The 27,803-nt window shown below is 45.3% G+C and overlaps 1 protein-coding gene across 8 annotated transcripts in view; it reads right to left on the minus strand.

Moving 5' to 3' along the window:
- Positions 1–27,803, minus strand: part of WDPCP (WD repeat containing planar cell polarity effector) — a 210,720-nt gene that overhangs the window by 126,684 nt on the left and 56,233 nt on the right. For all 8 annotated transcript variants that reach the window (XM_085887675.1, XM_085887669.1, XM_085887672.1 and 5 more), the window contains one exon: positions 22,832–23,035. In XM_085887675.1, the coding sequence (XP_085743801.1) occupies positions 22,832–23,035 (204 nt within the window). The remainder of the gene's footprint in view (positions 1–22,831; positions 23,036–27,803) is intronic.

The following is a 27,803-nucleotide window of genomic DNA, read 5'->3' on the forward strand; positions in this document are numbered from 1 at the left end:
CTGTATACATTGCTGATCACTGATCTTCATACAAATGAATCGCTGGATACATCGCAATGCTTATAAACGCCCGGAGACACCAGTGCTTGTGCCTTTATTTAATATCTGCACATGCAATAAGCTATATAATCTCAACTTGAGCCGAATTTCAAAATTTAAACTGCATAATTGACCTTAGCAGCAGTTCCAACGACTACAAACAAGCTCAAATGAGCTAAGATCCTCATCCTCTTAGTGATGACTTCATAAAAACGAATAAGACGTCATTGTGATGTATCAGGTTTGCGATAAATTATCTGTGCTGATGCCCGGCTTGATTCCCGCAAACAAAATTCAAACAGCTTGCCTAGTTTCGGAGATAATGGTTCGGCGATTTCCATTAGCGGCGATATTATGATGTCAACTTTTTTTCTAGGAAGAATTGCCAAAATCGGAGATAGTTAATGTCTGCGCATGGGCTTTCTGCATATACATGGCAAGTTTCACGAAGATCCGATGAAAAGTCTGGGTTGTGAAACAAAAAATGTCAAAAAAAAGGAATGACGTCATAAAAATTTATATGACGTCAAAGTGATGCATCTTATGTTCAGTAATTCATCTCTGCTAATGCCCTGTTCGATTCCCGCAAACAGAATTCAAAAAGCTTGCCGAGTTTTGGAGATAATTTTTTTAGGCGATTTCCATTAGCGGAGATATTTTGACGTCATAACTTCTTTTCTAGGAGGAATTTTCAAAATCGGAGATGGTTACTATCTGCGCAGGGTATTTTTACATATATACGCCAAGTTTCAGGAAGTTTTGATGAAAACTATAGGCCGTGAAACAAAAAAGTCCACAAGAACAACAACGTGAGTAAGACTTAGAGATCCTCCACGAGGATGTAAAAATTGTTCATTTGTCCAATTCACACATTATTTGACACTCCGGGTATCTGCGGGTGGTATATGGTCTGAACGATCGCTAATTGCTTGCCAAACCAGCCATTCCTTATCAATGGTTTCATTGTATGGTTGTTGTGCTTGCTTGAGTGCTTAATAACTATTGGCGGAATCAATTCCAAAGTACTCGATTCTCGATTCCACCCATGGAATCGAAAGGCATCGAGTAGTGAACCAGAAGCAACGTCGATCCCGAGTAATTCCTACTTCCGAGAAAGAAGCGTTTTTTTCGGGGAAAATGTTTTTCATCCCTGTTGGACATGTTCCAGTTACTCATGGCCTGGTAATGTATTAATTGAAAACTAACACACCCCTTTGGCATCCCACTTGCAACATAGCAGTAAAAGCAAGTCACTTGCAAACTAAACACGCCCCAGGGGCATGGTGTTCCTTTGAAATGAATAACTAGACATTTAAAGTTGGCCAATAAAGCGTGCTGATTGCTTTGCTGACGAACGGGTAGGCAATACATCGACTGATAAAGTTTTGACAATAGGTCATTCAAAAGGTCCAGAAGTGCAGTTTGGAACTATTTCGGGAAGGTTAAAGAAGACAGTCTGAAAGTTGCATGCTAACTTTGTTCAATAGACATTGCTCATCACTGTAATACGTCCAATATGCAAAAACATTTGAAAACCAAACACCAGAGAGAGTAATTATTAGTGACGGTTGAGAATGTGGATTCAAAGAAACCAAAGTCTGCAAGAGCAACAAGTTCACTTTCGCAATCGATGATTGAAAGCACTTTCACCCAGGTAATGCCCTGGCATGCTGCCTTCCCTTCTCCTCCCCTAACACTGCCTTCCCTTCACCTCCCCTAACACTGCCTTTCCTTCCCCTCCCATCATGCTGCCTTCCCTTCTCCTCCCCTCATGCTGCCTTCCCTTTCCCTCCCCTTTCCTCACCTCACACTGCCTTCCCTTCCACTCATGCTAACCTCCTACTAAACCCTCTCCACCACCATACAACTCAAAGAATGTCAAGGAGAGGAAGATTACTAAAAATTTGTTCATTTGTCCAATTTGCACATTTTGACAGTCGGAAATGCTGCAAGTCGGAAGTGTTGCCCCCTCCGTCCTCTCCTCTCTCTCCCTCCCTCCTCTCTCTCCCCTCCCTCCCTATTCTCTCACCACCCATTCTCTCCCCCCCCTCCCACCTCTTAATATTCCAATCAGCAAAGTAACGGGTTGTATTTGCCAGTGTTAAATATAGGAATATTGAAATGTCCAGTTTGCAGACGTTGTCTGTGCGCAACAATCAAATTCCCTTCAGATTCTTTTTAATTTAGTGTCAGACTCCACTGTTTACCCTCCTCCACATCTCCGGCAAGCCGTAATTCCAACCCTACCCCACATGTCCACCGCTTCAACATCCCTCTACCTCACCCCCCCCCCAATTGTGCATCCCACCTCACCCCATTCTCTCCAAGCTCCCCCTTCACCTCACCATCTCAACGCTTCCCCTCACCCTGCCCCCTCTCAGCTTACCCGTCATCCTGCCCCCTCTCAGCTTACGCTTCGTCCTGCCTCCTCTCAGCTGACCGTCGTCCTGCCCCTCTCAGCTTCCCCGTCGTCCTGCCCCCTCTCAGATTCCCCCTTGTCCTGCCCCCTCATCCTGCCCATCTCAGCTTCCACCTCATTCTGCCCCCTGCCCCTTCCCATATTCGTCTCCACCCCAACCTCCCCCCACCCCCATCCCTCACCCTCCGAGCCTCCCACCTGTTCCGCAACCTCCTATTGCCTCCTCTCCCTCACTGTGTGAACCTCAAAAATCTGAGGCTTCCAATCCAACCTGACAGATCTCTCAATCCAGGCTGCTGCTGACAGCCCTGGACAACTGCTTAACAGAATTCTTCATTGCACAGAACGTCCTGGACTCCCGAGTTGAGTTCCCTGGTTATCATCTCCTCCAATTTGATAGGCCTGAACCCTGCTCTGACTGCAGAGTTGCTCTTTAAATCAATAACTCAATTTATCACTGTCCGTGTGCTGATCTTACACCGTTCCAACCCCTGGAGTACCTTTAGCTGCAACTTCCCCTCTGCCCCCACCTCTTGTTTGTCTGTGTGGTGTGTTGTACCATCCTCCAAACAGTGAGGATTCCATCTCCATCTCCATCATACATAAATATATATATCTCACAACAAGGAAAACCTTTTAACCACTCATCCCAACTCCTTCTTCATCATATGTGGCTTTTTCAATTGTCACCATGCAAATTGGTTGCGCGTTGGTACCTCCCTAACCAGCCATGGCACTTCAGCAAAGGACTTCTATTGACTCCATGGGACTGACTCCATCAGTGAACTTTCCAACCCAGATTTCTCCCAATATCAAATTCTACCTTCTGGACTTGGTGATGACATAACTTCCCCACAAATGTCTCCTGCTCTTCTCTCTGCTCCAATTGGTTCACCTGATCATATACTTGTGAGAGCAATATCTCTCTGGCTATTCTCAGGGAACTGCCTCCATGTTGGTGAGTCTGGCAGTTTACCAAGGAAGATTGGCATGGATTGCAAACAGCCCTCTCTCTTCAGGACTGTCTCCCATATAGATCTACTGCCCCTGAGATTAACTCAGCCTGGGAATCCTTCCGCACAAACCTGCTCCCTTATGCACAGATTCATCCCATCTCATCTTCAGTTATCCTACCCTTCTTCCCGCCCATTATCATCATCATCATCATCATTATCATCATGATCGATGATTGATCAAGCACATGGTACACTGAATCCTGTGGTGAGACAGTTGCAATGAAAGAACTTGCCTTCTCTTCCTGGAAGGCGAAGCCGACCGAAGGCAGTCTCAGTGCATTCCAAAAAGCCCACAAGTGTGTGCCCCCTCTCAGAAGAGCCATAAAACATCTGTCCAACCTCAAGAATGAACTTCCAAACTTTTCTCTCCTCCAAAACCTGGTGGCACCTTGTTAAGTCTGTCTCTGGAGTATGCTCCCCTTCCATTTCTTCCCTCTCTTCAAGTGGCACCACAACCAACTCGCCTCGTGAGAAGGATGAATGCCTCATTCTGTGTTTGCTTCCAAATCTTGTATCCCCAACCCCTCACTCTCTGCACCCATACTTCTCAGTTGTACCCAACTGCTCCTGGAATCTGTGTCTTTTGCATCAGAGAAGGTGGAGAAGATTCTGTCAATCCTTGACTGACTCTGCAACTGCAAGAGACGGCATCAGTTCACGTGTCCTAAAAACCTGCTCTGCTGCTCTTGCAGATCCTCTCTCTGTCCTTTTCACCCGATCATTTGCCCTAGGTCATCTTCGATCTGCTTGGAAGTCCACCAATATCACTGCATTACATTAAAAAGGTGCAAAAACTGATCCCCTTAACTGCAGACCTAAGAGCTTACTTCAAATCATCAGCAAGGTTATGGAACCCATCATTGCAGTTGACATCAAATCCTTCCTTTTCTCCAACAACCTCATCTCAGATTACCAATTTGGTTTCAGACCAGGTCACTCTCCCTGGGACATGCTGCTTCTACTCAACCAACAATATATGGAGGCCCTCAATGTCAGCCATAAGATCAGGGCTGTCTCTCAGAACACATCGCGTGCTTTCAATGCAGCTGGCATCATGCTTTGCTCTCCAAACTCGCTGCTGATGGCATCAAAGGCCAACTCCACTCTTGGATTACTGATTTATTTTACCCTCGTAGCCAACATGTGGCTTTCAATGGATTCATTTCATCTCCTCTCCCTGTCAAGGCTGGAGTGCTCCAAGGCAGTTTATTGGGCTCAATCCTATTCCTGATCTTCCTAAAATCCTCTTCATCTATTTGCAGATGACTCCACCCTCTGCTGTGACATCCCTCATCCTTCAGACAGGCGAGCTGCAGCCTCTTCCCTCTCTTCAGACCTTGAAAAAAAAAATATCACAAGATGGTCAAACACTTGGAATATGTCTTTCAATCCTGACAAATCTCCCACTCTCACTATCTCTCTCCGAAATGACCATCTGGCAAAACCCACACCCACACCCCCACCCCCATCAACTTTCTAAACAATCCTCTTGAGGAACTTCAGTCACTCAATCTCTTTGCTCTCACTATCAGCCATAAGTCTGGTGTTTGCTTAACAGTTAGGGTGGCTGGCATAAGATCTTAGGGTCTTGAATTCAAGCTCGTCACCATTGAATTGACACCAGGCGGGTAGACTCAGTCTGCCATCCTTCCGAAGTCAACAAAATGAGTACCAGCATACTAGTAACAGGGGGCATTGCATCAGCGGCAGAGCCGCGGTCCCAGAAAACGATGCTGCCAAGCAGCCACAGGCTGCATATGAATACATGAATAACTGTCAGCCATGATCTGTCTTGGGAAAACCACATTTCAAAGTTGGCCTCCAAAGCCAGTCGCCGACTGGGCATCCTTCATCATACAAAGTCCTTCCTTGGCACACACGAGCTCCGATCCACCTACAATTAAGGCCTTCATCCACAGTTTTATGGATTACTGCTCTCCCCTCTGAGCTGGCCCCTGCCTCACACCTTGCTCAGCTTGACGTATTGGAAAGCAAGGACTCCAGGCCTGGGGCGGGGAGCTGACACTATGGGCCTATCAGTTTCCCATCGCAGACAGGTCAGTGGTCTATCTGTCTTCTACTGCCTCTTCTCTGGTCTTGAACCTCCCCCCACCCCACCCAGGTTCCTGCAGGGTGCACACGGTCCACCATCATCCCCCTTCTGATGAAGCCCCCAAAATCCAGGATCACTGCTCACGTCCACTCATTCACTCCTCTTTTTTCCCAACTGTGGAACCAACTTCCCCATTCTCTTCAATATTCCTCCCTCCAGATCTTCAAGCCAGCTGTTCACCACCATCTCAGATCATTCCCAATCCAAAGCAATGATTTTTTTCTACCTTCAATAACCCTCCCACCACAAGCCCTCCTCCTTCCAAATTTCCAATTTTTCCTTCCTTAGAGTTTATTCTGTATCCATCCCATCCACCAAATGAGTCTGCTTCCCATTCCTCCCTATCCCATTGTTTGTCTAAGTCACTCTCTATTTTGTCCTTCAACTCTGCTGTTGGTGTCCCCCCGCCCCCCTCAAACTCTCTCCCTCTCCACTGTTCCTTTTGTCCTGTCACGTCCTGATCCATTCAGTATTCTAGGTCTTCTACAAGCCTTGACTCCGTGTACAAAAAACAAAAATTGAATATCCAGCATAAGTGTACGAATAGTGTAAGGAATGAAGCCAATAGTTACTTTTTGGTCTTTGATCCTCTCAAGTAAATAACATCCATGCATTCCTCGTCATTTACCTGCGAATGTGTGCATAATCCAAATTCAGGAAAAGACAACGTGAGAAAGCATCATCACCACTGCTAATCAAGTCAAACTCAAATTTACTTACAATTGTATAAACGGGTTGCTGTTGGCCTAAGAGTGCTGGGAACTCATCACGCAAAGAAGCCAGGTTCAAATCCCACCTACCATACATGTTTCTCCAATCTCTACTTATGTCCTTGCAAAGCATGTAAAAGTATGTTGATGTCAAGTAATTTTGTAGTTAGAAAGGTACTTGCAGTGTAGCAAGCAGTCTGCAGAGGGCAGAGCTTATGAAAGACACAGAACTGTCCACTACACACAAGCATACAGCTGGTACCTGTGTGTGGCATGCAGGTCAACCAGCTGAAGTTTTTTTTTTTTCAGCAAATGCCAGCCCATCACTTGGGAATCAATCCATGGACATGTTTCTGGCTCACTGACCTTCATCAGAATGAAGTGGATCACGCTCAAGATTTGAGCTGCAAAACTATACTCTCTGGCATAAATATGATACCTTTTCACTGGTATGGTGGCCACGAACCTTTGTACAACATCAGTTGTTGCTGCAAGGGTTCTGAACAATAGGTGTTGCTTACCAAGCATCAATCCTATTCAGTAATTCATTGCAGTTTACAAGGATTTTGTCATCCGGGAAATAAGATTTTTACAGTGATAAAAAGGTACTTCCAGCTTAAGTCTGCAGTGGGCACATCCCTGTGAAAAATACAGAACTGCCCACTGAAAACAAGCCGTGCTAGCCCGTCACTTAGGAATCAAGCTTGGGAATCAAGCAGGCCATCTCAAAAAAAGATATAATGGTCAGTTACCTCCGTATACATCTCAAACCCTCCTGGTTCACACACCTGGCAAGGTTCATGGATGTGAGGACTATGTTCAGCAAGGAGGAGGTGGGTAAAGGAGGGAGGGAAGGTAGATATTTCGGGTCGAGGAAAGGGTCGAGGAAAGGAGTAGGGAGGAGGTTGCATTGATGTGTCCTTGTTCCAGAACCGTTTCAGTGATTTACCTCTTATTTTTTCAAATTAATACCACGATTTTGCAATTGCATGCATGGTGTAATCATAGCTAAATCATGAAGACACTATGTTATAGCAAGAATACATGTACTTGCTGTATCCTCCAACACTCTGCCAGTTGGCTATTTCCAACAACATTTTCAGGTGCATTTTTTTTGAATCAGAATATGATACACTCTGCACAAAGTATGCAAATCTGAGCAGAATGTATGCATGCACACACACCCAGAACCACCTTTATTGCGAGACAGAATGATGTGCATGCATTCATACGTGTTTTTGTGAGTTAGCATGATTTGAGACATTCTCATGGTTATCGTCATGAAGATGCTGCAGTGCATAGTGGCATTTTAGGGCAACTTCATAAAAAAATTTTGTTTTTATTCTCTCTTCTTAAATACCAACCTCACAAACTAGAACTGCACTCGGTAGAGCGTATCGTCTCGCACACTCATTCTGAACAAAAATACCACCGTTAACTGAACACGCTACGATTATGGCCCATATACCCGTATCATCCATGCACCCGATTATGTCAAATACATTGCCATTATCCGTAGCTTCATTGAGTAGTGATTGATTATTAGGACATTTAACAACCACTTGTGTGCAAAAAAAGGCTAAATTACATCAATAAAAATGAATATGAAAAAAAATTCAAGCGATATTCGCCATAGCTAATTGATCATATGTAAAGTTTCACATCAATCTGTTAAGCGGTTCTGAAGAAGATGATTTTAAAATGTTTTTATTTTCAATCCAATATGGCCACCAGACCACATGACTGATGATGTCATAAATTTAATTCTTCACTCACATCGGGTGGTAAATCAGATATATGAAGTTTCAGATTTTTCAGATAAGGATTTCGATTTAACCAAATTATGGCTGGAATACTTCACCGATGATGTCATCGTCATCACCCTATATACCCCATGGGGAGTTCATGACATATGCCAAGTTTCAATTTTTTTCATTAATCGGTTTTGGAGATGTCCAATTTTTTCCCTTTAATCCAATATGGCTGCCATACTATGTGGCCTATGACATCAGAGTTATCAATAAAATGTTGTTGTGGGCCAGGGGTCGGTGGTGAGAACAACCGCTAGGTGGGGAAGTTTACGCCGTCTCCCACCAGACTCCCCAGAATTATAGGCCGTCGCTCGGATAACTCCGCGAGCCGGCGGGTCGATTAATCGACCGTGAAGCGCCAATATCTCGACCGCGTGGCGTAGGGTTAATTGTCTAGATCCAATATACCTAATATAAGTAACCACGCAGTCTTGGCTACCGGGGATTCACGCCCTCGGAACGTCTGGCCGAACCGGATCACTCTACTAGCTATGGTAGAATATCAACTTCCACCTTCCAACTCCGGCTCGGATGCAGTCGAGCTGGCCTGCCCAGGATGTTCCGGCTACGATGTACCGATTACCGGGGATGAAACCCCGTGTAAACTCAGATACGAACCATGCTGCACCAATATAAGGAGGGACGGAAACAGACTGGGTTCATGTCTAATAAATTTATTTACAGCAAAATCAAAAGACAGAAGAGGCGAGACTTGAATGAATATGCAGGAATTTACAATGATACAAGCACTTACACAGTTCTACTTAAAGACGGGCCCACATGCAAACACACACACAAAGAAAAGAAACCCAGAGTTCTTTATTGGGCTCTCCAGCCGACGAGAGAGAGACGATCTGGGGGTCAAAGTTCATGGGTACCTGTCGTTGCAGGAAAGCGTGCTCGGTAATGTGGCACCTCACGTGGGTAATGGTCGTTGGTGCACAGTCCAGGAGTTCGTGCCAGGCTCGTGGCTCGTGACGGAACTTGCGTGGCGAATCATCGGAGCTCCAAACTCCTCTCCGTGCACGTACCGACCACGACTCCTTCCTTCCTCGCACCACCCGACTCAGCGCAAAACACGACTCTTGGTGGACTCCTCTCTGTGCACGTCCCGACCACCACTCCTTTTCAGACTCCTGTCCATGCACATGCCGACAAAACCACTTTTCCGTGCAGCCACCGTGACCAAAACTCTGCCACTCCGCCACCGCGAATAAGCTCTCCCAGCGCCAACGCCAACCAAACCACCCTCCGAGTCTCCGAGATATATCTCCTCCAACCAATGGGGAGGGGCCTTGGCGAGAATAATCTCTGTCCGTCCCTCATTGGCCTACGGCCGCACCCTACTGGGGCGGAGCCGTGGCCCTTGCAAGGAGACCCCATATTCTCCACGTGGCCATGTGGACTCGCTCGCGCAGAGCAAGAGGGTCTGCCCTGAAAGGCCCACCGAACAAAAACCATAGTTTGTGGGGCCCGAGGACCGGAACCGCGAGGCCCCCTCTCGGCATATCAAGGTACGAGCGGCCAATGGGCGGTGATGGAGCATGATGGGCTGGTTGGGTCGTGCAGATGGGATGATAGATGCACGATGAGATGTAATAACCTAACTAGCCGTCACAACGCACACATTTAATCCTCCCACTAAACAAAAGGACGGGGTCCTGACTACACACGTACTTACGGGCATAACTAACTTTGGGACCTGAATGAACCTGAACTTTGGGATACTGAATGTTGAGTGCGCATGGTTTCCAGATTCATAACAATATTCTCCACAAGGAGTTGCTAATATATTTAAAGTTATGCATCGATCGGACAAGCGGTTGTAGAGAAAAAAATATTTAAAGTAAAAATATATAGACATAGACACACAGAGACACAGACAAGCACGAGCATTACAATTGTCTCGCAAACCCTTCTGGTGAGACTAAAAACAATGTAGACGTATTAAATGAGTTGGTGTTGCCTTTGGGACAACGCAAAGCATACGGGAGGGATACTGCAATCGGAAAAATTACAAAACTTTTTTCACAAAAAGCCTGGAGATTCCTTCGTTTACACACGTAATTTACACATATGACAGGTAATCAGGTTTTTGCATTCTCCCCTCAAGCTGAAGACAAAGCTTTCACAATAAAGAATGTCTCGAGGTTTCTTAATTTTGTTTAGAGGGTGGAAACACTCCCCATAACGATCGCTGACACAAAGCAATATCCTTTGAATGCTTGAAGAATTTTTGCATCTAATGGTGTCCATACATGATTTATGGATAGAAATAGGACATTCTCACACATCAATTCACACATCAAAATAAATATGACATTCAAATCAAATGAAATGCTCACATCTGGGGCATCTGTGTCATGCATTCCGAATCCAACTCATTGAAATGCAGCCTCATACACTTGAGCCTTATATGTATGCAGAATTTTTGCCATTTTCCAGGCATAACCAGCAAAGATACTGCCGCGTCGGAGGCTCACAAATGTAATATGCCTCGGCACCAAGATCGATGATGGCATAAACAGCCTAAAGTTGGTAATCTAAACTCCGTTCAAATGGGAATTACCCTGAGCTCGGATTTACCTTACGATTCCCCAAGGTTATTCCCAATTAAGCCGAACCTGGGTGGTGGAACACGCGTGCAAGAGGTGAAAGACAGGGAAACATATTTTACGATTAAAATAGTTTATTTTAAAATACGTGGATAAGGGTATACAAGACACTATAAATAGGACGGAACAAAGCGAGCGGTCGACAAACACGATTCAGGATAAAGATAGGGGGATATGCAAACTTGTATACAGAGATAAAGGAATAAACAATGCTGACCCACTAAAGCGCCTCACACCACACTCTTGCTGTGACAGAGGGAATGATTAAACGGAAGGCCAAATACTGCATTGGAGTCACCGGAAGGAACCCAAATCAGCAAAGCGTAAAGATGGAGTCATCAGAAGGAAGCTGAATAGGATTTGGGTTTCTGCCGCTGCTCCACCACCCTCAAACCCAGAAAGCAGGTGAGGACTTACATAGGCATGAAGCTGGTGGTCGCTGGCATGCAAGCGAAATGTGACTCGGGTACCAGAAGGGTGTCAGGAGTGATACGGTGGAGGCGAGAGATAGTGAGGCAGCGTCCATGTCTCCAGTGAGCCGTCATCCCTGTTCCAACATAGTGCTTTCCTCATGCCTTTTGTGCCAAAGTCCCCACCTGGTCCCACCCGCTAACAGGAGGTTTTTTTTTCTTCCTTTTTTTCACATACAATCTTATCCCAAGCTATACTGTCTATAAATTACACAAGCTGCCTCCTCAGCATCACGTTTAACAAGACAACTTACTCTGGCATTTTCCCTGTTTACAAGAGTAAATCTACGCTACATGAATCACACGGCCCATACGACACGCACCACATCCTCACTATGGATCTCCCCTTCCACGGTACAATACTTTCTGTGATGCATCATGAGGTCCATGAAGCAATAAAATATTTTAACTGGAACAAAGCTTCAAGAAATTTAGGTTGGTTTTGTTGTTTTATGTAGAAAATGGACGTGCTGCTTACCATCCAGAACCTTCGAGGAATTCAGCTTTTTGCTCTTGAGAATGAGATTTGAAGCTTAGCGTTTCAACAGTTGAGGTTCAGAACTGAATGAAATTGTGAAGATGATTTCAAATTACATTTAACATTTATGGATGGCAAGAAATAATTATATTGGATTGGCTGCACTATAAAACAATGAGAAGATTATTTGCTACATCATGTCATTCTCCACACAATACGAGGAATATGTTAAGTGAACAAACAGGATGTATGAATGACAACATGGATACTTTGACGACCTCACAGCTCGTGAAACATCACTGGAATGATCACATATTTGGTTCACACATTGGTGGAGCACATGACCCGGCTTGAACTGGAATCTACTCAACCCTGGTGGTATTGCTGTTTCAACCATAAATAAAATGCCTCATCAGCACGACTTCCCAAGTCACAAACACGAGTTTTGAAAACTGTGATATTGTTAAGTTGGAACATCCATGTCTCCAACCTCACAACAAAGGCCATTCTTTGAAACTAATTATTCAACGAGGGAGATTCAAATCTAACCTGGACCTTTTTCTTTTTCTTTACGGGAGCGAGACTCATGGAAGAGCAAGGTAGAACTGACAGTTAGGCCTCAGTCACATTTGCCACGGCGGCCGTGGGGTCTCCAAAATCTATGGCCACTAGCAATTATACGGCGGCCGCAGTATTTCCACGGTCACACAATGTAGCAGTCACATATGTTTTTATTTTTCGGGGAGCCGCACGGCGTATTTATAAATTGTGGAGACCGAAAACGTGGGGTTTCCGTACAGTCTTTGATTTGATGTCGCACGGTGACCTTAAGGGGGCCCTGCGGCGGCCAAAAAATTTTCAAGGCAGACGCAAGGTCGCCTCAAGGTGCCGCAAGGCGACCGCAGGGGGGCCCTAAGGCGAACGTGTGGCCAGACGGACAGTAACGAGTGGGTTCATTTTTATATATATATATTTTTTTTCGGCTTGTCGAATTGCTACGGCGAACGTAGAAATGAAAAAAGTTATAACTCCGTGTTATAATTCCACGGCGACCCCTACGGCCTAAAAAAGATAGCCAAACGGCGTAGGGCCACCCTGAGGCCACCGCAGAAACCCTGCGGCCGCCACACGTTTCTGTCAATTCAGAGGGCGTACGACCGCCGTATCCTCGCCGTAGAGCATATGTGACTTAGGCCTTAGACAAACATAAAGGGAATGAACAAACAGGAATAGAGGAGAGGGAGCAGGGGAGGAAACACTGAAACTAGAAAGTAAAATTGTTGGGTTAGGAAAGAGCGAAGCAGAACAGCCTCTGGAAGGTGGTTCCATCGATGGGAGAAGAGAGGAATAATAAGGTTGAGGTGTGCCGTCAACATGGATTTTGACAGTTTAACCAAAAGGGGGTTACTGAAAGAACGTGTGCTTTCTGGAGATGCTGGAGAGGGTTGGAGGACTGAGAGAGCAGAGGGAGTGGTGTTTGAGAATAGACAGGAGAAAACAGAGAGACCATCGACTCATCTGCATTGTGAAAGCAAAAGACCTTGTGCTTTGGTCTCATCATGGGAGATTCTATTCAAATATTTTTAAGAGCTTTAGACTTCACAAAATCTAGGAGAGACAGATGCGATGCTGGAGCACTGGCCAAGAGCAGAGAGCAGTACTCCATTGAGCTACAGACAAAGGCCTTGCACACTGAGTCGGTCCGATTTTCCAAGGAAAGTCTTGGATCAACAGAGGATGCAAGGCTCAAGACCTTGTTTATAAGAAAGCTCATTTTTAACCTCGACAGACATCAATCACCATACTTTTCAGTCAATAGTCTGTATATTTCAAACAGGATTCATGTTTTAAGGAGAAATTTTACAATTGACGTTCCACCCCCCCCCCCCCTTGTTATATTGTTACGAATCTGGAAGCCTTTTGCACACAAACAGACAGCAGTCCCCGTAGCTTAGTTATTTTGATAAGTATGTATTTATCGTTAGAATCCATCCCCTATGTCTAATGGGAATTTCGTGTGTGTGCTGTGAGTTATTTTATAGTTAGGTTATTTAAATCTCCAGATCCCCTCCATTTGCGGCCACAGTGTCTTTCAGCGCTTGCGCCCTCGCCTCGCAGCCCGAGCATACGAGGAAAGGTCCTCACGTGCTCGATTCGACTTCCTCAAATTGGTCTGCATTCCAACACCACGAGGCAAAATCGTTGTTTCTCTAGCAAGAGGGGTACAGACACGCGTAGAGGGGGCGGGTTTTCCCGGCTCAGCCATAACCCTGCCCAGAAAGGGCAGATCCATGGAGGTCCCTGTCCAATCAGGGCGATCAGCACGTCAGCTCCACCAAGGCCCCGCCCCGCTCAGAGCGGTCGTAAAAGGATGACGCGACCGTGTGTGTGTGTGTGTGTGTGTGTGTGTGTGTGTGTGTGTGTGTGTGTGTGTGTGTGTGTGTGTGTGTGTGTGTGTGTGTGTGTGGAGATTTCTTGTGCTCGTTCGAGTTCGGAGAGTTCAGAGTTCAGAGAGTTCTTGCGTGTCCTTGGGAGTTCTTGAGAGTTCTTTGAAGTTCTTTGGAGGGAGCAGTTCTTGGAAGGCAGTTTGGATGCGCTGTTGTCATTGCTGGAGCTCTCAAGCCTGGAGTCTCCACTGGCCTTCTACAAGGAGCAACCCTGGATCCGCTATTCACCATCCAAGATCCCATGGACCACGGGTCCCACACTTGTAGTCGCGGGCCAAGCCATACGAACGCGGTCAGGTACCCCGACAGAACTCTGACCCCCAGCTCGACTATCCCCTTGGCTGCAAGGGTCGAATAAAGACCAATTGGGTCCTTTTTCTTTTGTATGTATGTGGCGCCGTCCTATAAGTAAAACTGTTTAAGTGTTTATGATCATTGTAAATATTTGCTTGCATATAGTCATGAATAAGTCTACACTTTGTCCCTTTCTTTTATTCCTGTAAATAAAATAATTGTTTAAATGTTCCAGTTTGTTTCTGTTCTTTCTTTGATTGAAACAGCATGGTTCGGACTTGAGAATTAGTGAGGCCATTTGGGCCGGTAAATTGTTCATTTGGACCGACGGATCTTGGTAATCCCCGCTCGGTTTACACCCGGATCGGGCTCGGTAAACGGTCCGTTCCGCCCGAGGTCCGTCGAGGGTGTGGTTTTCCCCGGTAGTTGGATGACGTGAGTATTTAGGTATATTGAAATTAGGCAATAAACCCGACCCCACGCCATCATAATATTGGCGACCACGGTCCGCCAAGGGACACGTGAACTCTCGGACTTATCTGAGAGTCACGACCTAAATTCCGGGTGTTCGGTGTGAGACGACTCCACTGCTCCACCTCGTGGTCGTTTATCGCCACCGAACCCCGGCCCGCAGCAATATTACGAAGGCATGTTGAAAAGTAATGCCTCCTCTTCTTTTCTTTTTTTTCCCCAAAACAGGTAAAGATATTCAAATGAAACAAAGACAGATACTTCTTCTTCTTCTTCTTCTTATTCTTTCGGTTACTCCCGTGAGGGGTCGCCACAGCAGATCAACCGTCTCCATTTCGCTCTATCCTCCACATCTTCCATTGACCCTCCAACCACCCACATATCCGCCCTCACCGCATCCATGAACCTCTTCTTTGGCCTTCCTCTTCTCCTCCTGCCTGGCAGCTCCATTTTCAGCATCCTTCTCCCGATGTACTCCGCTTCCCTTCTGTGCACATGTACAAACCATCTCAATCTCGCCTCTCTCACTTTGTCTCCAAACCGTCCTTCCTGCGCTGTCCCTCTAATATACTCATTACTTATCCTGTCCATCCTCGTCACTCCCAACGAGAATCGCAGCATCTTTAACTCTGCCACCTCCAGCTCCGCTTCCTGTCTTTTTGTCAGCGCCACCGCCTCCAAACCATACAACATAGCTGGTCTCACTACCGTCTTATATACTTTCCCCTTAACTCTTGCAGCTACCCTTCTGTCACAAATCACTCCTGCAACTCTTCTCCACCCACTCCATCCTGCCTGCACTCTCTTTTTCACTTCTCTCCCACACTCTCCGTTACTTTGGACAGTTGATCCCAAGTATTTAAACCCATCCACCTTCCCCACCTCAATTCCTTGCAACCGCACCATACCACCACCCTCCCTCTCATTTACGCACATGTACTCCGTCTTACTCCGACTGACTATCATTCCCCTTCTCTCCAGTGCGTACCTCCACCTTACTCTCCCTACAGATCATGATATCATCCGCGAACATCATAGTCCATGGAGACTCCAGTCTGATCTCGTCCGTCAACCTGTCCATCACCATTGCAAACAAGAAAGGGCTCAGAGTCGATCCTTGGTGCAATCCCACTTTTACCTTAAACCGGTCCGTCATTCCTACCGCACACCTCACCGCTGTCACACTGTCATCATACATATCCTGCACAATCCTCACAGACTTCACCACTCCCGACTTCCTCATACAATGCCACAACACCTCTCTTGGCACCCTATCATAAGCTTTCTCTAAATCCACAAACACACAATGCAACTCCTTCTGGCCGTCCCTATACTTCTCCATCAATATTCTCAAAGCAAACATCGCATCAGTGGTGCTCCTTCCTGGCATAAACACATATTGCTGCTAACAAATCGTCACCTCTCCTCTCAACCGAGCTTCCACTACTCTTTCCCACAACTTCATGGTGTGGCCGAACAACGTTATCCCTCTGTAATTTCCACAGCTCTGCACATCACCCTTGTTCTTGAAAATCGGAACCAGTACACTTAATCTACACTACTCCGCCATCCTCTCACTTTCCAAGATTTTATTTAAAAATTTGGTCAACAACCCCACTGCCATCTCTCCTAAGCACTTCCATGCCTCCACTGATATGTCATCTGGGCCAACCGCCTTTCCACTGTTCATCCACTTCATAGCAGTCCTCACTTCATCCTTACTGATCCACCCCACTTCCTGATTCACTATCTCCACCTCTTCCAACCTTCTCTCTCTCATTTTCTTCATTCATCAGCTCCTCAAAGTACTCCATCCACCTTCTCAACACCTTACGTCCTTTATCACCCTAACCTGCAGCACATCCTTCCCAGCTCGGTCCCTCTGTCTTGCCAATCGGTATAAATCCTTTTCCCCTTCTTTTGTATCCAACTTCTCATACAGCTCGTCATATGCCTTTTCCTTAGCCTTTGCCACCTCTCTCTTTGCCTTTCGCCGCCACTCCTTGTACTCCTCCCTACTTTCTTCATCTCTCTGACTATCCCACTTCTTTTTCACCAACCCCTTCTTCCTTATACTTTCCTGTACTTCCTCGTTCCACCACCAAGTCTGCTTATCTTCCTTCCTCTGTCCAGATGTCACACCAAGTACCTTCCTAGCTATAACCCTCACCACTTCTACTGCAGTTGCCCAATCATCCCACCCATCTTTACCACCATCCAACACCTGTCTCGCCTCCTCCCTAAATTTCATGCAACAGTCTTCCTCCTTCAGCTTCCACCATCTGGTCCTTGGTTCAGCCCTCACTCTCTTCCTCAACCTCACCTCCAAAATCATCCTACAGACCACCAATCGATGCTGTCGAGCTACACTCTCCCCTGCCACCACCTTACAGTCTCTAATCTCTTTCAGGTTGCATCTCCTGCTTAAGATGTAATCCACCTGTGTGCACTTTCCTCCACTCTTGTACGTCACCCTGTGTTCCTCCTTCTTCTTGAAATTGGTATTAACCACCGCCATTTCCATTCTTTTTGCAAAATCTACCACCATTTGCCCTTGCACATTTCTCTTGTTGAGACTGTACCTACCCATCACCTCCTCATCCTCTTTATTCCCTTCCCCAACATGCCCATTGAAATCTGCTCCAATCACCACTCTTTCATCCTTGGATTCATTCTCCACCACTTCATCTAACTCACTCCAGAAATCTTCTTTATATTCCATCTCACACCCCATATGCGGTGCATATGCACTGATGACATTCATCATCACCCCTTCAATTTCCAACTTCACACTCATCACTCGGTCAGACACTCTCCTCACCTCCAATACCCTCTTGACATAATCTTCCTTCAGGATTACCCTGACACCATTTCTTCTCCCATCCACACCATGGTAGAACAGTTTGAAACCACCTCCAATGCTCCTAGCCTTACTCCCCATCCACTTGGTCTCTTGTACACACAGTATGTCCACCTTTCTTCTCTCCATCATATCAGCCAACTCTCGCCCTTTGCCAGTCATCGTCCCAACATTCAGAGTTCCAACTCTCACCTGCACACTTCCACCCTTCCCCCTCTCCCACTGCCTCCGGACTCGCCTTCCCCGTCTCCTTCTCCTCCTTCGCCCAGCAGTAGCACAATTTCCACTGGTACCCTGCTGACCACCCGTACCGGTGGCGGTCGTTGGTAACCCGGGCCTCGACCGATCCGGTATGGAAATTCGTTTTGTTGTCCGCATAATGATTTGGCATCGGTTTTTACGCCGGATGCCCTTCCTGACGCAACCCTGGTCGCCTCTTGCGACACAGGGATATGGTACACCTATTCTCACCGGGGCATACACCGGGCCCAGTACACTGGTACTCATTTCGCCGACCTAGGAAGGATGACAGACTGAGTCAACCCCCTGGTGTTATACGACTTGGTATATATATATATATATATATATATATATATATATATATATATATATATATATATATATATATATATATTAATTCAGTGGCCCAACGGGGCTTGAACTCAGGACCTTTTGGGTCCCAAGCTGCTGCCCTAACCACTGCGCCAACACTAGGCTTAAAGACAGATATGAACATCAACCTTTTTTTTCCACCATGGTGCATATTTATCTCTCAACATAATCACCACTGTGGTCCACACGTTTCTTCCAAAGTTCAAGTAATCTTGTGATGCCATCACAATAGAACTCTGCGTTCTGCTGACTTAACCAGCACTTCTCAGCGGCCTTGCCATCATCGCTGGAAGAAAAATGTTCTCCCCGAAGGTGTTCCTTAGGTTTGGGGAAGAGACGAAAATCTGACAGAGCAAAATTGGGGGAGGTGATCCTTTGTAATGGTACTCCATTGACCGTCTCTTGCTGCGAGGATCATAATGGTGCACCAAACTCTCACCTCGAGTCATCTCATCTCGTCAGTCAGTCATCCCAACTCTCATCTCCAGTGCTTCACACTTCACAGCACTGACGTCTTGTCCTCTGCCATTATGACTCAAGTCACACCGAGACATCTCGCGTCAGAATAACAAAACCTTACAACCAGTGGTGGGAAGAAGTCATGCATGGACTGCGCTTTGTTGCATTCAAATATCATTTCCTGTTTTGGAGAAAAACAATAGGAGGCATTACTTTTCAACGACCCTTGGACTTGCCATCATCTTGATCTCAAGCACATGCAATAAAGCGGGAAACACATTGCTGGAGACCATCGACTGGACCTTTTTTATGAATGATTGTCATTCCTGGCTTCCAACTCTAGAAATAAAAAAATCCCTTCAAAACCATTCAATCAATTCCTTGCATGATGCTCTTCATTTAGAAGCAAAATTTCAAAGCCCTTCACAAAGAAGGATGAGGTGAGGAAAGTAAAAAGAGAAGACAAAGCAATGAAAAAAAAAATTGGGTTTTATGAGAGAGATAAAACCCACAATTGATGAGGCTGTGAGTGTTAAAAGGAAGAGTTCCACAGCTGAGAAGCAGATCAAAGAAAGCTCGATCACCAAAAAGTCTTCATCCTAGCACGAGAAACGACCAGGAGATTCTCATTGTTAGAACGCAGCTTTCTTTCAGGGTTGAAAGGATTAGGTTAATTCATGTCTTGCTTCAAAGGTTGTCTGACAGCAATATGTTAAAATCTATAGAATGGTGTACTGGGAGGACGAGTGACGTCTTAATGTACATCCATGGCTCCACAAATGTACGAACAATAATCTATTTCTACACACATTTTTGTCATTATTTCAGTGGATATTTGTCCGAAATATCGTTCCTCCATAATTAGTCTGAACCTCGAGGTATGTGCACTTACCTCTGAGCTGTCCAGCCTGGGCTCGAATGTTCTCAGTCCAGCTATAAACCATCATCCTGGTGTTGCGCATGCAGAGCGAGTCAACAATGTGTGTGCCGTCCTTTGCCATCGGAGGGACGTCAAACTGGCTTCCAGTCTTCCAGCCTTAGTTGATGGATGTTAAAAGATCCCACGGTGTAATTTGCGACGGGTAAGCGAGCTATCGCCGGCACCCTGAACAAATTACAAATCCCTGCCCTGACTATCATTGCGAAAGACAACGGCAAACTACCGAATGTAATCCTTGCTGTGAGTCTACCTATAAGGCAGAGTACCAAAATTAGATTAGATAATTCTGAAAGGAATGAGATATTTAAAATAAAATAAATAAAAAACATGTAGATTAGCAAGAACAATAAATTATGCAAATCCCACACAGAGCCTGGCTCGGCACTGAGCACAACACATCACAGTGCCATCGGCTGCACCAATGTGGGGCAAATGTTTCCGGACTCCCGGCGCCCATGCCTCCTCCGTCATTATTCGCTGACATTTTCCAAATGGTCAGGGAAGCGGGAGGCATCATAGGGAGTCCGGTGGCCTATGTGGCACTGCACCTGGGATTTGCAGCCCATGCAGCGTCCTGCAGTCACCACAGCAAGAGCATTGTGCGGATGCCATCCTGAAACAGCGATTTTTCCAAGTTTCAAATTTGCAGCAACAAAGTGCTAAATTCCAAAAAAAATTTCTCCCCCTTTTTGCTTCACACGTGCGAATTGAAGGCCGCCTCACATACAAAATAGCACACCTCAAAAGAATGAATCTTGTAAATTACCCCTTATAAAACACCGCTGTATTCAACGTCATGGCAATAAATACTTCAGGGAGGAATTAGCAGCATTATAATTCGCCACGCAGTCAAGTAATCCAACAGCTCAGCAGGAGCACTGCTTGCAGGTAATTACTTTACATAACCCAAGTCAGTGCAGAAATAATTTTTTATGAACTGTCAAATTTGAAATTCAACCTTTTTATACATTTTGAAGTGCTTTTGTGCATATACGGTATCAAATGGGATTGATACGGGGACGGGGAGTGGCGACTCGTCCAGGATTGTGCCGAATAGCAAAGGAGCCTGCTTAGGTAGCACCAATGCTCTGCGCAGAGTATGGTCCCAATGGATGGATAAGCGTTTGGTCTTCACCACATAGGTTTGTGGAAGCGTGTCATGCCACGATCAAAAGAGATTTCTGAGGACCTCAGAAAAAGAGTTGTCGATGCTCATAGGTCTGGAAAGGGTTACAAAACCATTTCTAAAGATGTTGGGCTCCACCAATCCACTGTCAGGCAGATAATGTGCAAATGGAGAAAATTCAATGCCATTATTATTGTTTCCAGGAGTGGTCGTCCAACGAAAATCACTGCAAGAGCAAGGTGTACAATAATCCAGGAGGTCAAAAAGAACCCCAGGGTAATGTCTAAGAATCTGTAGGCCTCTCTTGCATTGGCTAATGTCAGTGTTCATGAGTCCACCATCAGAAAAACACTGAAAAAGAATGGTGTGTTTGGGAGGATAGCAAGGAGGAATCCACTGCTCTCCAAGAATAACATTGCAACCCATCTCAAGTTTGTGAAAGACCACTTGGATTATCCAGCAGGCGATTGGAAGAATGTTCTGTGGACAGAAGAGTCAAAAGTGGAAATTTTTGGCTTAAATAAGAAATATTATGTTTGGGGAAAACTAAACACTACATTCCAACACAAGAACCTCATCCTAACCATGAAGCACAGTGGTGGGAGAATCATGGCTTGGGGCTGCTTTGCTGCCTCAGGACCTGGACGGCTTGCTATCATTGATGGAACCATGAATTCCGGATTGTACCAGAAAATTCTACAGGAGAATGTCAGGACATCCGTCTGTGAGCTGAAGCTTAACAGAAAGTGGGTCATGCAGCAAGACAATGATCCTAATCACACAAGTAAATCTCCAACAGAATGGCTGAAGCAGAAGAGATTTCAGGTTTTGGAATGGCGAAGTCAAAGTCCAGACATTAATCCAATTGAAATGTTGTGGCAGAACCTAAGTGAGCAGTTCGTGCAAGAAAGCTTACAAATATCTCTGAAATGAAGCAGTTCTGTAAGAAGGAATGAGCCAAAATTCCTCCAAGCCGATGTGGAGGACTGATCAAGAGTTACCGGAAACATTTGGTTGAAGTTATTGCTGCTCAAGGGGGTGCTACCAGTTTCTGAATGGACAGATTCACGTACTTTTTCTGACAAAGACAATGAATCTTGGATCATTTTGCTTAATAAATAAATGAAAAGGTAGATTTTTTTTGTGATATTTGTGTAAGCAGGTTCTCTTTACCGATTATTAGGACTTACATTAAGATCTGATCACAGTTTTAGGTCAAATTTATGCAGAAATACAGAAAATTATAAAGAGTTCACCACTGTGTCTGGAAATGAGGCAACAGTGAAAGAGGAAGAGGAAGTTCATATCTGCATGATTACAGACAAGTAATCTAATTTAATATTCCATTAGTAACAGGGTACAAATAACTTCCATAATTCAGTACCCTTTTCAAGTATTGTTTCACAACAGTAGATTTGGAATAAAACAAGCACGGCACTCGGTAGAGGGCAAACTTCCGGCAGGCTGAATTGCATACGTTTTGTATCCCATTGATCTGCATCCGGACCTGAACCAAAATCTAATCAGCTGGTTTTTGTCACCTACACATCTCATCCATCAAGGTTTGTCATAATCCGTCCATAAGTTTTTGAGATATCCTGCTCACAGACAAACAGATAGACAGACAGACAAACAGACAAACAGGGGTGAAAACATAACCTCCGTCCACCTCCGGTGGCGGAGGTAATTGGACCACGAGGATTCAAACATACATCGTGGAAGTCGAGATCAGGTAGGTGTTCGATTACAGAGCTATTCTCCCACCTTCAAAGGTTTCAGAAGTGTTGGTTAGTTTTGGAAAATGTAAGGTACATTGTCAGAATATGTTTGAAATAATATACATGTCAGATATGTCAGAATATGTCAGAATATGTTTGAAACAATTCAAAAGTTGACACCATTTACATTCAAACAGGTGCTGCTTGGCTGTGTGCTGGAGGGGCTGGCTTACCTCCATCGAAGCCTTTCCACAGCTCACCAGCGCCAAAGTAGCACGGTCTTGTTCCATAGGCACGGGGGCCCAAGACACTGCTGTACTGGGATCTTTGACTTCATTCAACACCCACCAGCAAACCACCAGATTCTGCTCAGGGTTAATTGTGAGTTGGCGATTCATCTGACCACTCCGAGGACCGGGAAGATCCACCGTACAAATCTGGTGGTAGTAATAATGGACTTGTAATGGTGCACCATTTAAAATACTGATGCGTAATGCAGTGTTTTGTGACATCAAACATGCAAGAACATACTACTCATTCCAAAGTCAATTCTTCAAAAAACAATTTTTTTAAGAAGGTGCTCGAAAGACAGCTTGAGCCTGAAAGCTGCTTACACAATTCCTTAAAATAATTTCCAAAATATTCACAAGGTACTCAAGATCTTTGCAACATCCCCGTTTGAAAGGGGCTCAGCATTGCCTCTCCCCTGGGTGGCTACGGTGCACAAAATAGGCTTGATAGAAGAAGAAATTATGCGAGCCTGGTTCCACAAGCGACTTCCAAGCAGTTTTGTCATAATGTCAGTGCAATGGTGGCTGTGAAAGTTACAAGGCTTTGATGTGCAAGAGTTTCCAAAAAGGGTGAAAATTAATCCAACTCAAATACTGCATGGAATACAGCTGGCTAGCAGTGGGACAGAAACATCTAAAGGGTTTGGAATTCGTAAAGATGGTTCAGGAAACTGTAAAGTACGTGATTCAATGACCGTTTTACCTCCTGTAGACGTACTTGGTACAGTATTCCCAAAAAGCATTTATACCGATTACAGCTACCAGCCCCAAAACATATTATACAATGAACCGAATCGTGCATTGCACCACCTCTGGTGGGATCCTGTCCATGTTATTGGGTAACCATTTACACGATTGATCACAGCACTTGTGTGGATACCCTTCATAAAATAGATGCGTTTGCCATCACTGTCAAGGGTGCACTTTTGTGTACATGAGTCTTCTTGCTGCTGGATGTTTTTCCTTATAAACTTAACCCAAATTTTGAAGACCATTGACTATTTATCCACATTTTTGGAGAATTGAAAAGTTAAAGTGAGCTTAAATCATCATGCTTCTTGTGAAATCATATAAAATCCCTTCATGTAATCTCCTAGTGAAGATGATATTCACCCATCTCGTGATGGTGTCTATAAACCCATAGATCGGTTTTATTAACGGAAAGTTGACAAAGGTATGCTGACTGCTGTGGGGAGCAACATAAAGCTCACTTTTCAGGCATTAGCCGTTCATCGGAGCAAGACTCGAGCACAAATTATTCGTTTTGGGAACATAGGAGGTTATCAGTTCAGCTGTCAAGTCGAAAGATCTGTTGTTGTCCCATGCCACATCACCAAGCCATGTCGTCGTCGTTGTGACTCGTCTAGCATGTGCCCGTTGGTGGCTCAGAAAACCGATGGCCAAGCAGCACACCATTGAGCATTGATCGCATGGGTGGTTGCCTGGCGCAGCAACCCGTTCTTTCCGCCGGCTTCTGCAGTACTTCAACTCTTCCACCCGTGAATGCTCGCACCGATTCACCCTCTCTTTGCACTCAGCATACCATTTTTACCTGTTAAGTGCGAGGGCCTCAAACCCGGTGTCCGACATAGTTTCAAACAAAGGAGGTGCTCCAAAATCATTGGATGTTGGTGCTCAAAAGGAGGCAGCAATGGATGTTAAATGCATTCCTTTCTGTGTAGTGCTGATGGCGGCGCATACTTTTGACAGAGAATCTTGGCGTTCATGACAGAACTGTGAACATTTCTTCGATCAAGAATGAAATACTGGACAGGTGCCACTGGTGTTACAGGGTGTGGAAATTGCCATTGCGAAGCCATGGGAATGGAGTGAGAACAATGCCACAAGGCCTTTATCTACTCCACCACCAAGCTGCTTTCTCTCACTGTGTGGCCATCTGTAAATCCATATTAAAAAACACTGTTGAATGTTTTTAAATGATTCCGGTCTGAATGACCAGTACATTGATTGTTTATTGAAGTGTATTGAAGGAGATTATAATCAAGCCAGTCTTTCATTGTACAAACAGGTTTGATTTAAAAACAAACAACAAGTTCATGTTTTGTTTGTATTTGTGTGCTCCACTGTCCTCTGAACAGGGATGATTCCATTCACATCTCTCTCTCAGACAACAAAGACCATCTTTCAACTACTCATCCAAACCCTCTCTCTCCCTCATATGTGGTGATTTCAGTTGTCACCATGCAAATTGGATGGTTGTTGGTACCTCTCTCACTAACCATCGCACTTCAGCAAAGGACTTCTGTGACTCTATCGGACTGACTCGATCTGTGAACTTTCCAACCCAGATTTCTCCAAATGGAAGGTGCTCCCCCCTGGACTTGATAATGACTAATTTTCCTTCTAATTTCTCCTCTTCCTCTTCTAGTCCAATAGGTTCATCTGTTTGTGTGCTTGTGAGAGTCACCATCTCTCTGTCTAGTGTCGGAGAGCTGCCTCAGCACCATAAAGTCTGGCAGCTCACTCAAGCTCTAATGGCAGGGACGACACAAGCTTCCCACTCGTGTCAAGACTGGTCCTTCATTTTCACCTTTTGTGAAATCAATACTGCCTGGGAATCCTTCCACAGATTTATACCACCATCTGCAGTGAGCATACCTATCCTCTCATGACTGGTATACAGAATCCTGTGGCGAGGCAGTTGCCCTCAACCAACTTGCTTTCTTTTTCTGGAAAACAAATGTGACAGAAGGAAACCTCAGATTATTCAACAAAGCCCACAACAAGTACTGTATGTGTCCACTTTCAGAAAAGCCAGGAAACTACATCTGTCCAATCACAAGGCTGAACTCTCAAACCTATCTCCTTCTTCAAAGACCTGTGGTGCCTTGATAAATATGTCTCTGATGTATGCACCCCCTCCATCCCTCCCCTCACTTCAAATGGAACCACAGGTGACTCTACTCATCAGTAGGCTAAATGCCTCAATTCTGTGTTTCTTTCCAATTCTTGTGTACCCAACCCCTCACTCCCTACACCTACAGTACCCTCGAGTACCCAACTGCTCCTGGACACTGTGGCTTCCCCACTTAAGGAAGTGGAGAGTTTTCTAACAAACCTCAACTCTGATTCTGTGACAGGACCAAATGGCATCAGTGCATGTTTCCTTAAAAACCTGCCCTGCTGCAGTTCTAGCTCATCCTCTTTTGGCTTTGTTCACTCGATCATTCTCTCTCTGGGTCAGTTTCCATCTTCCTGAGAGTTAGCCACTCTCACTGCCATACACAAACAAAGTGCAAAAACTCATGTGCTAAACTACAGGCCTATTCGCTTGCCTCCAATTATAAGTAAGGTCATGGAATCTATCATTGCAGTTGACAATGTAGTTCAAGCTCCTCCTTTGCTCCATTGACTATCTCATATCAATTCAGAATCAGACCCAGTCACTCTACTTGGGACATGCTGATTCTACTCTCCAAAACAATGGATGGAAGCCCTCAATCTCAGATGTGAGATCAGGGCCATCTCTCTGGACATATCTCGAGCATTCAATACAGTCTGGCATTCCACCTTGATCTCCAAGCTCTCTGCTTATGGCATCCAAAGCCACCTTCTCTCATGGATCACTGACTTCCTCTACTCCCATATTCAATGTATAGCTCTTAATGGTATCCCATCTCCTCCTCTCCCTGTCAAGGTTAGAATACCTCAAGGCAATGTCTTGGGCCCCTTGGTCCCAGTCTTGTTCCTCATCTTCATCAATGATCTCTCTGATTCCCTGGAAAATCCTGCCCATGCCTTTGCTGATGATTCCACCCTCTGCCATATCATCTCTCATCCTTCAGGCAGACAGGCAGCAGCATATTTCCTTTCTGCAGACCTTGATAGAACCAGGAACTGGCTCAACACTTGGAATACAGTTTAGCTTTCAAATGCAACAAATCCCACACACTCACTCACCCTGTCTCTCCTAAAGGACCATCTGTCAAAAACCCTCCAATCTACTTCCTAAACAAATCACTTGAAGGCATCACCATCAACCATGATCCCTCTTGAGCAGTCAATATTTCCAAGATGGCCTCCAAAGCCAGGCACCAACTGGGCATCCTTCACCGTGCAAGATCTTTCCTCGGCCAATCATAACTCTTAACTACTTCACAAAGCCTTTATTCGCAGCTTGATGGAGTACTGCTCTTCCCTTTGTGCTGGTGCCCTTGCCTCACACTTTGCCTTTATTAATGCTGTGGAAAGCAAGGTCCTCAAAATCAATGGGATCTCCCATGATGAAGCTGAGTGTGTAGGCCTGCTACTTTTGCATCACAGACAGGTTGGTGGCCACTCTGTATCCTACCGCCTCCTTTTGGTCTTGCACCCTCTGCCCTCTCTGGGCTCTGTTCCTCCCAGGTTTCTGCAGAGAGCACTTGGTCTGCCGGTAACAGTCTTCTTATTAAACTCTCAAAATCCAGGCTTAATGCTCACCTCCACTAATTTGTTCCTCTTTTCTCTCACCTGTGGAACCAACTTCCCCAATCTTCTCAGTCCTATTCTTCCCTCCAGGGCTTCAAACCAGCTCCAAATCAATTTCGCACAGATTTAGGTAACTTGTTCACCACTACCTCAGGTCCTCTATCTATGATCATGATCTCTTCTACCCCAAATGACCATATTACCAAACACTCCCTTTTCCTGGTTATTGCGATTTCCCATTCCCCTCCTCTTCCTCACCTCGTTTCATTTGTTAGTCATCTCTTGGTTTGTTCCGTTTCAGTTTCATTCCCACCTTTCCCTTCCTCTTCTTGCCATGTTTCATTCCGCTCGCATGCAGCTTGTTCACCCCCATGTGTCTTTCCTCCCCTCCCATTGATCTCACTCTCATTTCTACTCTACTGTTTGTGTTTCCCCCTTTCCATTCTGTCCCCTTCAATTATGCTCCAGCTCTTCTATGAGTTTCGAT

The sequence above is a fragment of the Eptatretus burgeri genome, chromosome 7 (genome assembly GCF_056783735.1).
Source record: "Eptatretus burgeri isolate ZD-2024b chromosome 7, Ebu_testis_v1, whole genome shotgun sequence".
In the NCBI taxonomy this organism is placed as follows: Eukaryota; Metazoa; Chordata; class Myxini; order Myxiniformes; family Myxinidae; genus Eptatretus; species Eptatretus burgeri.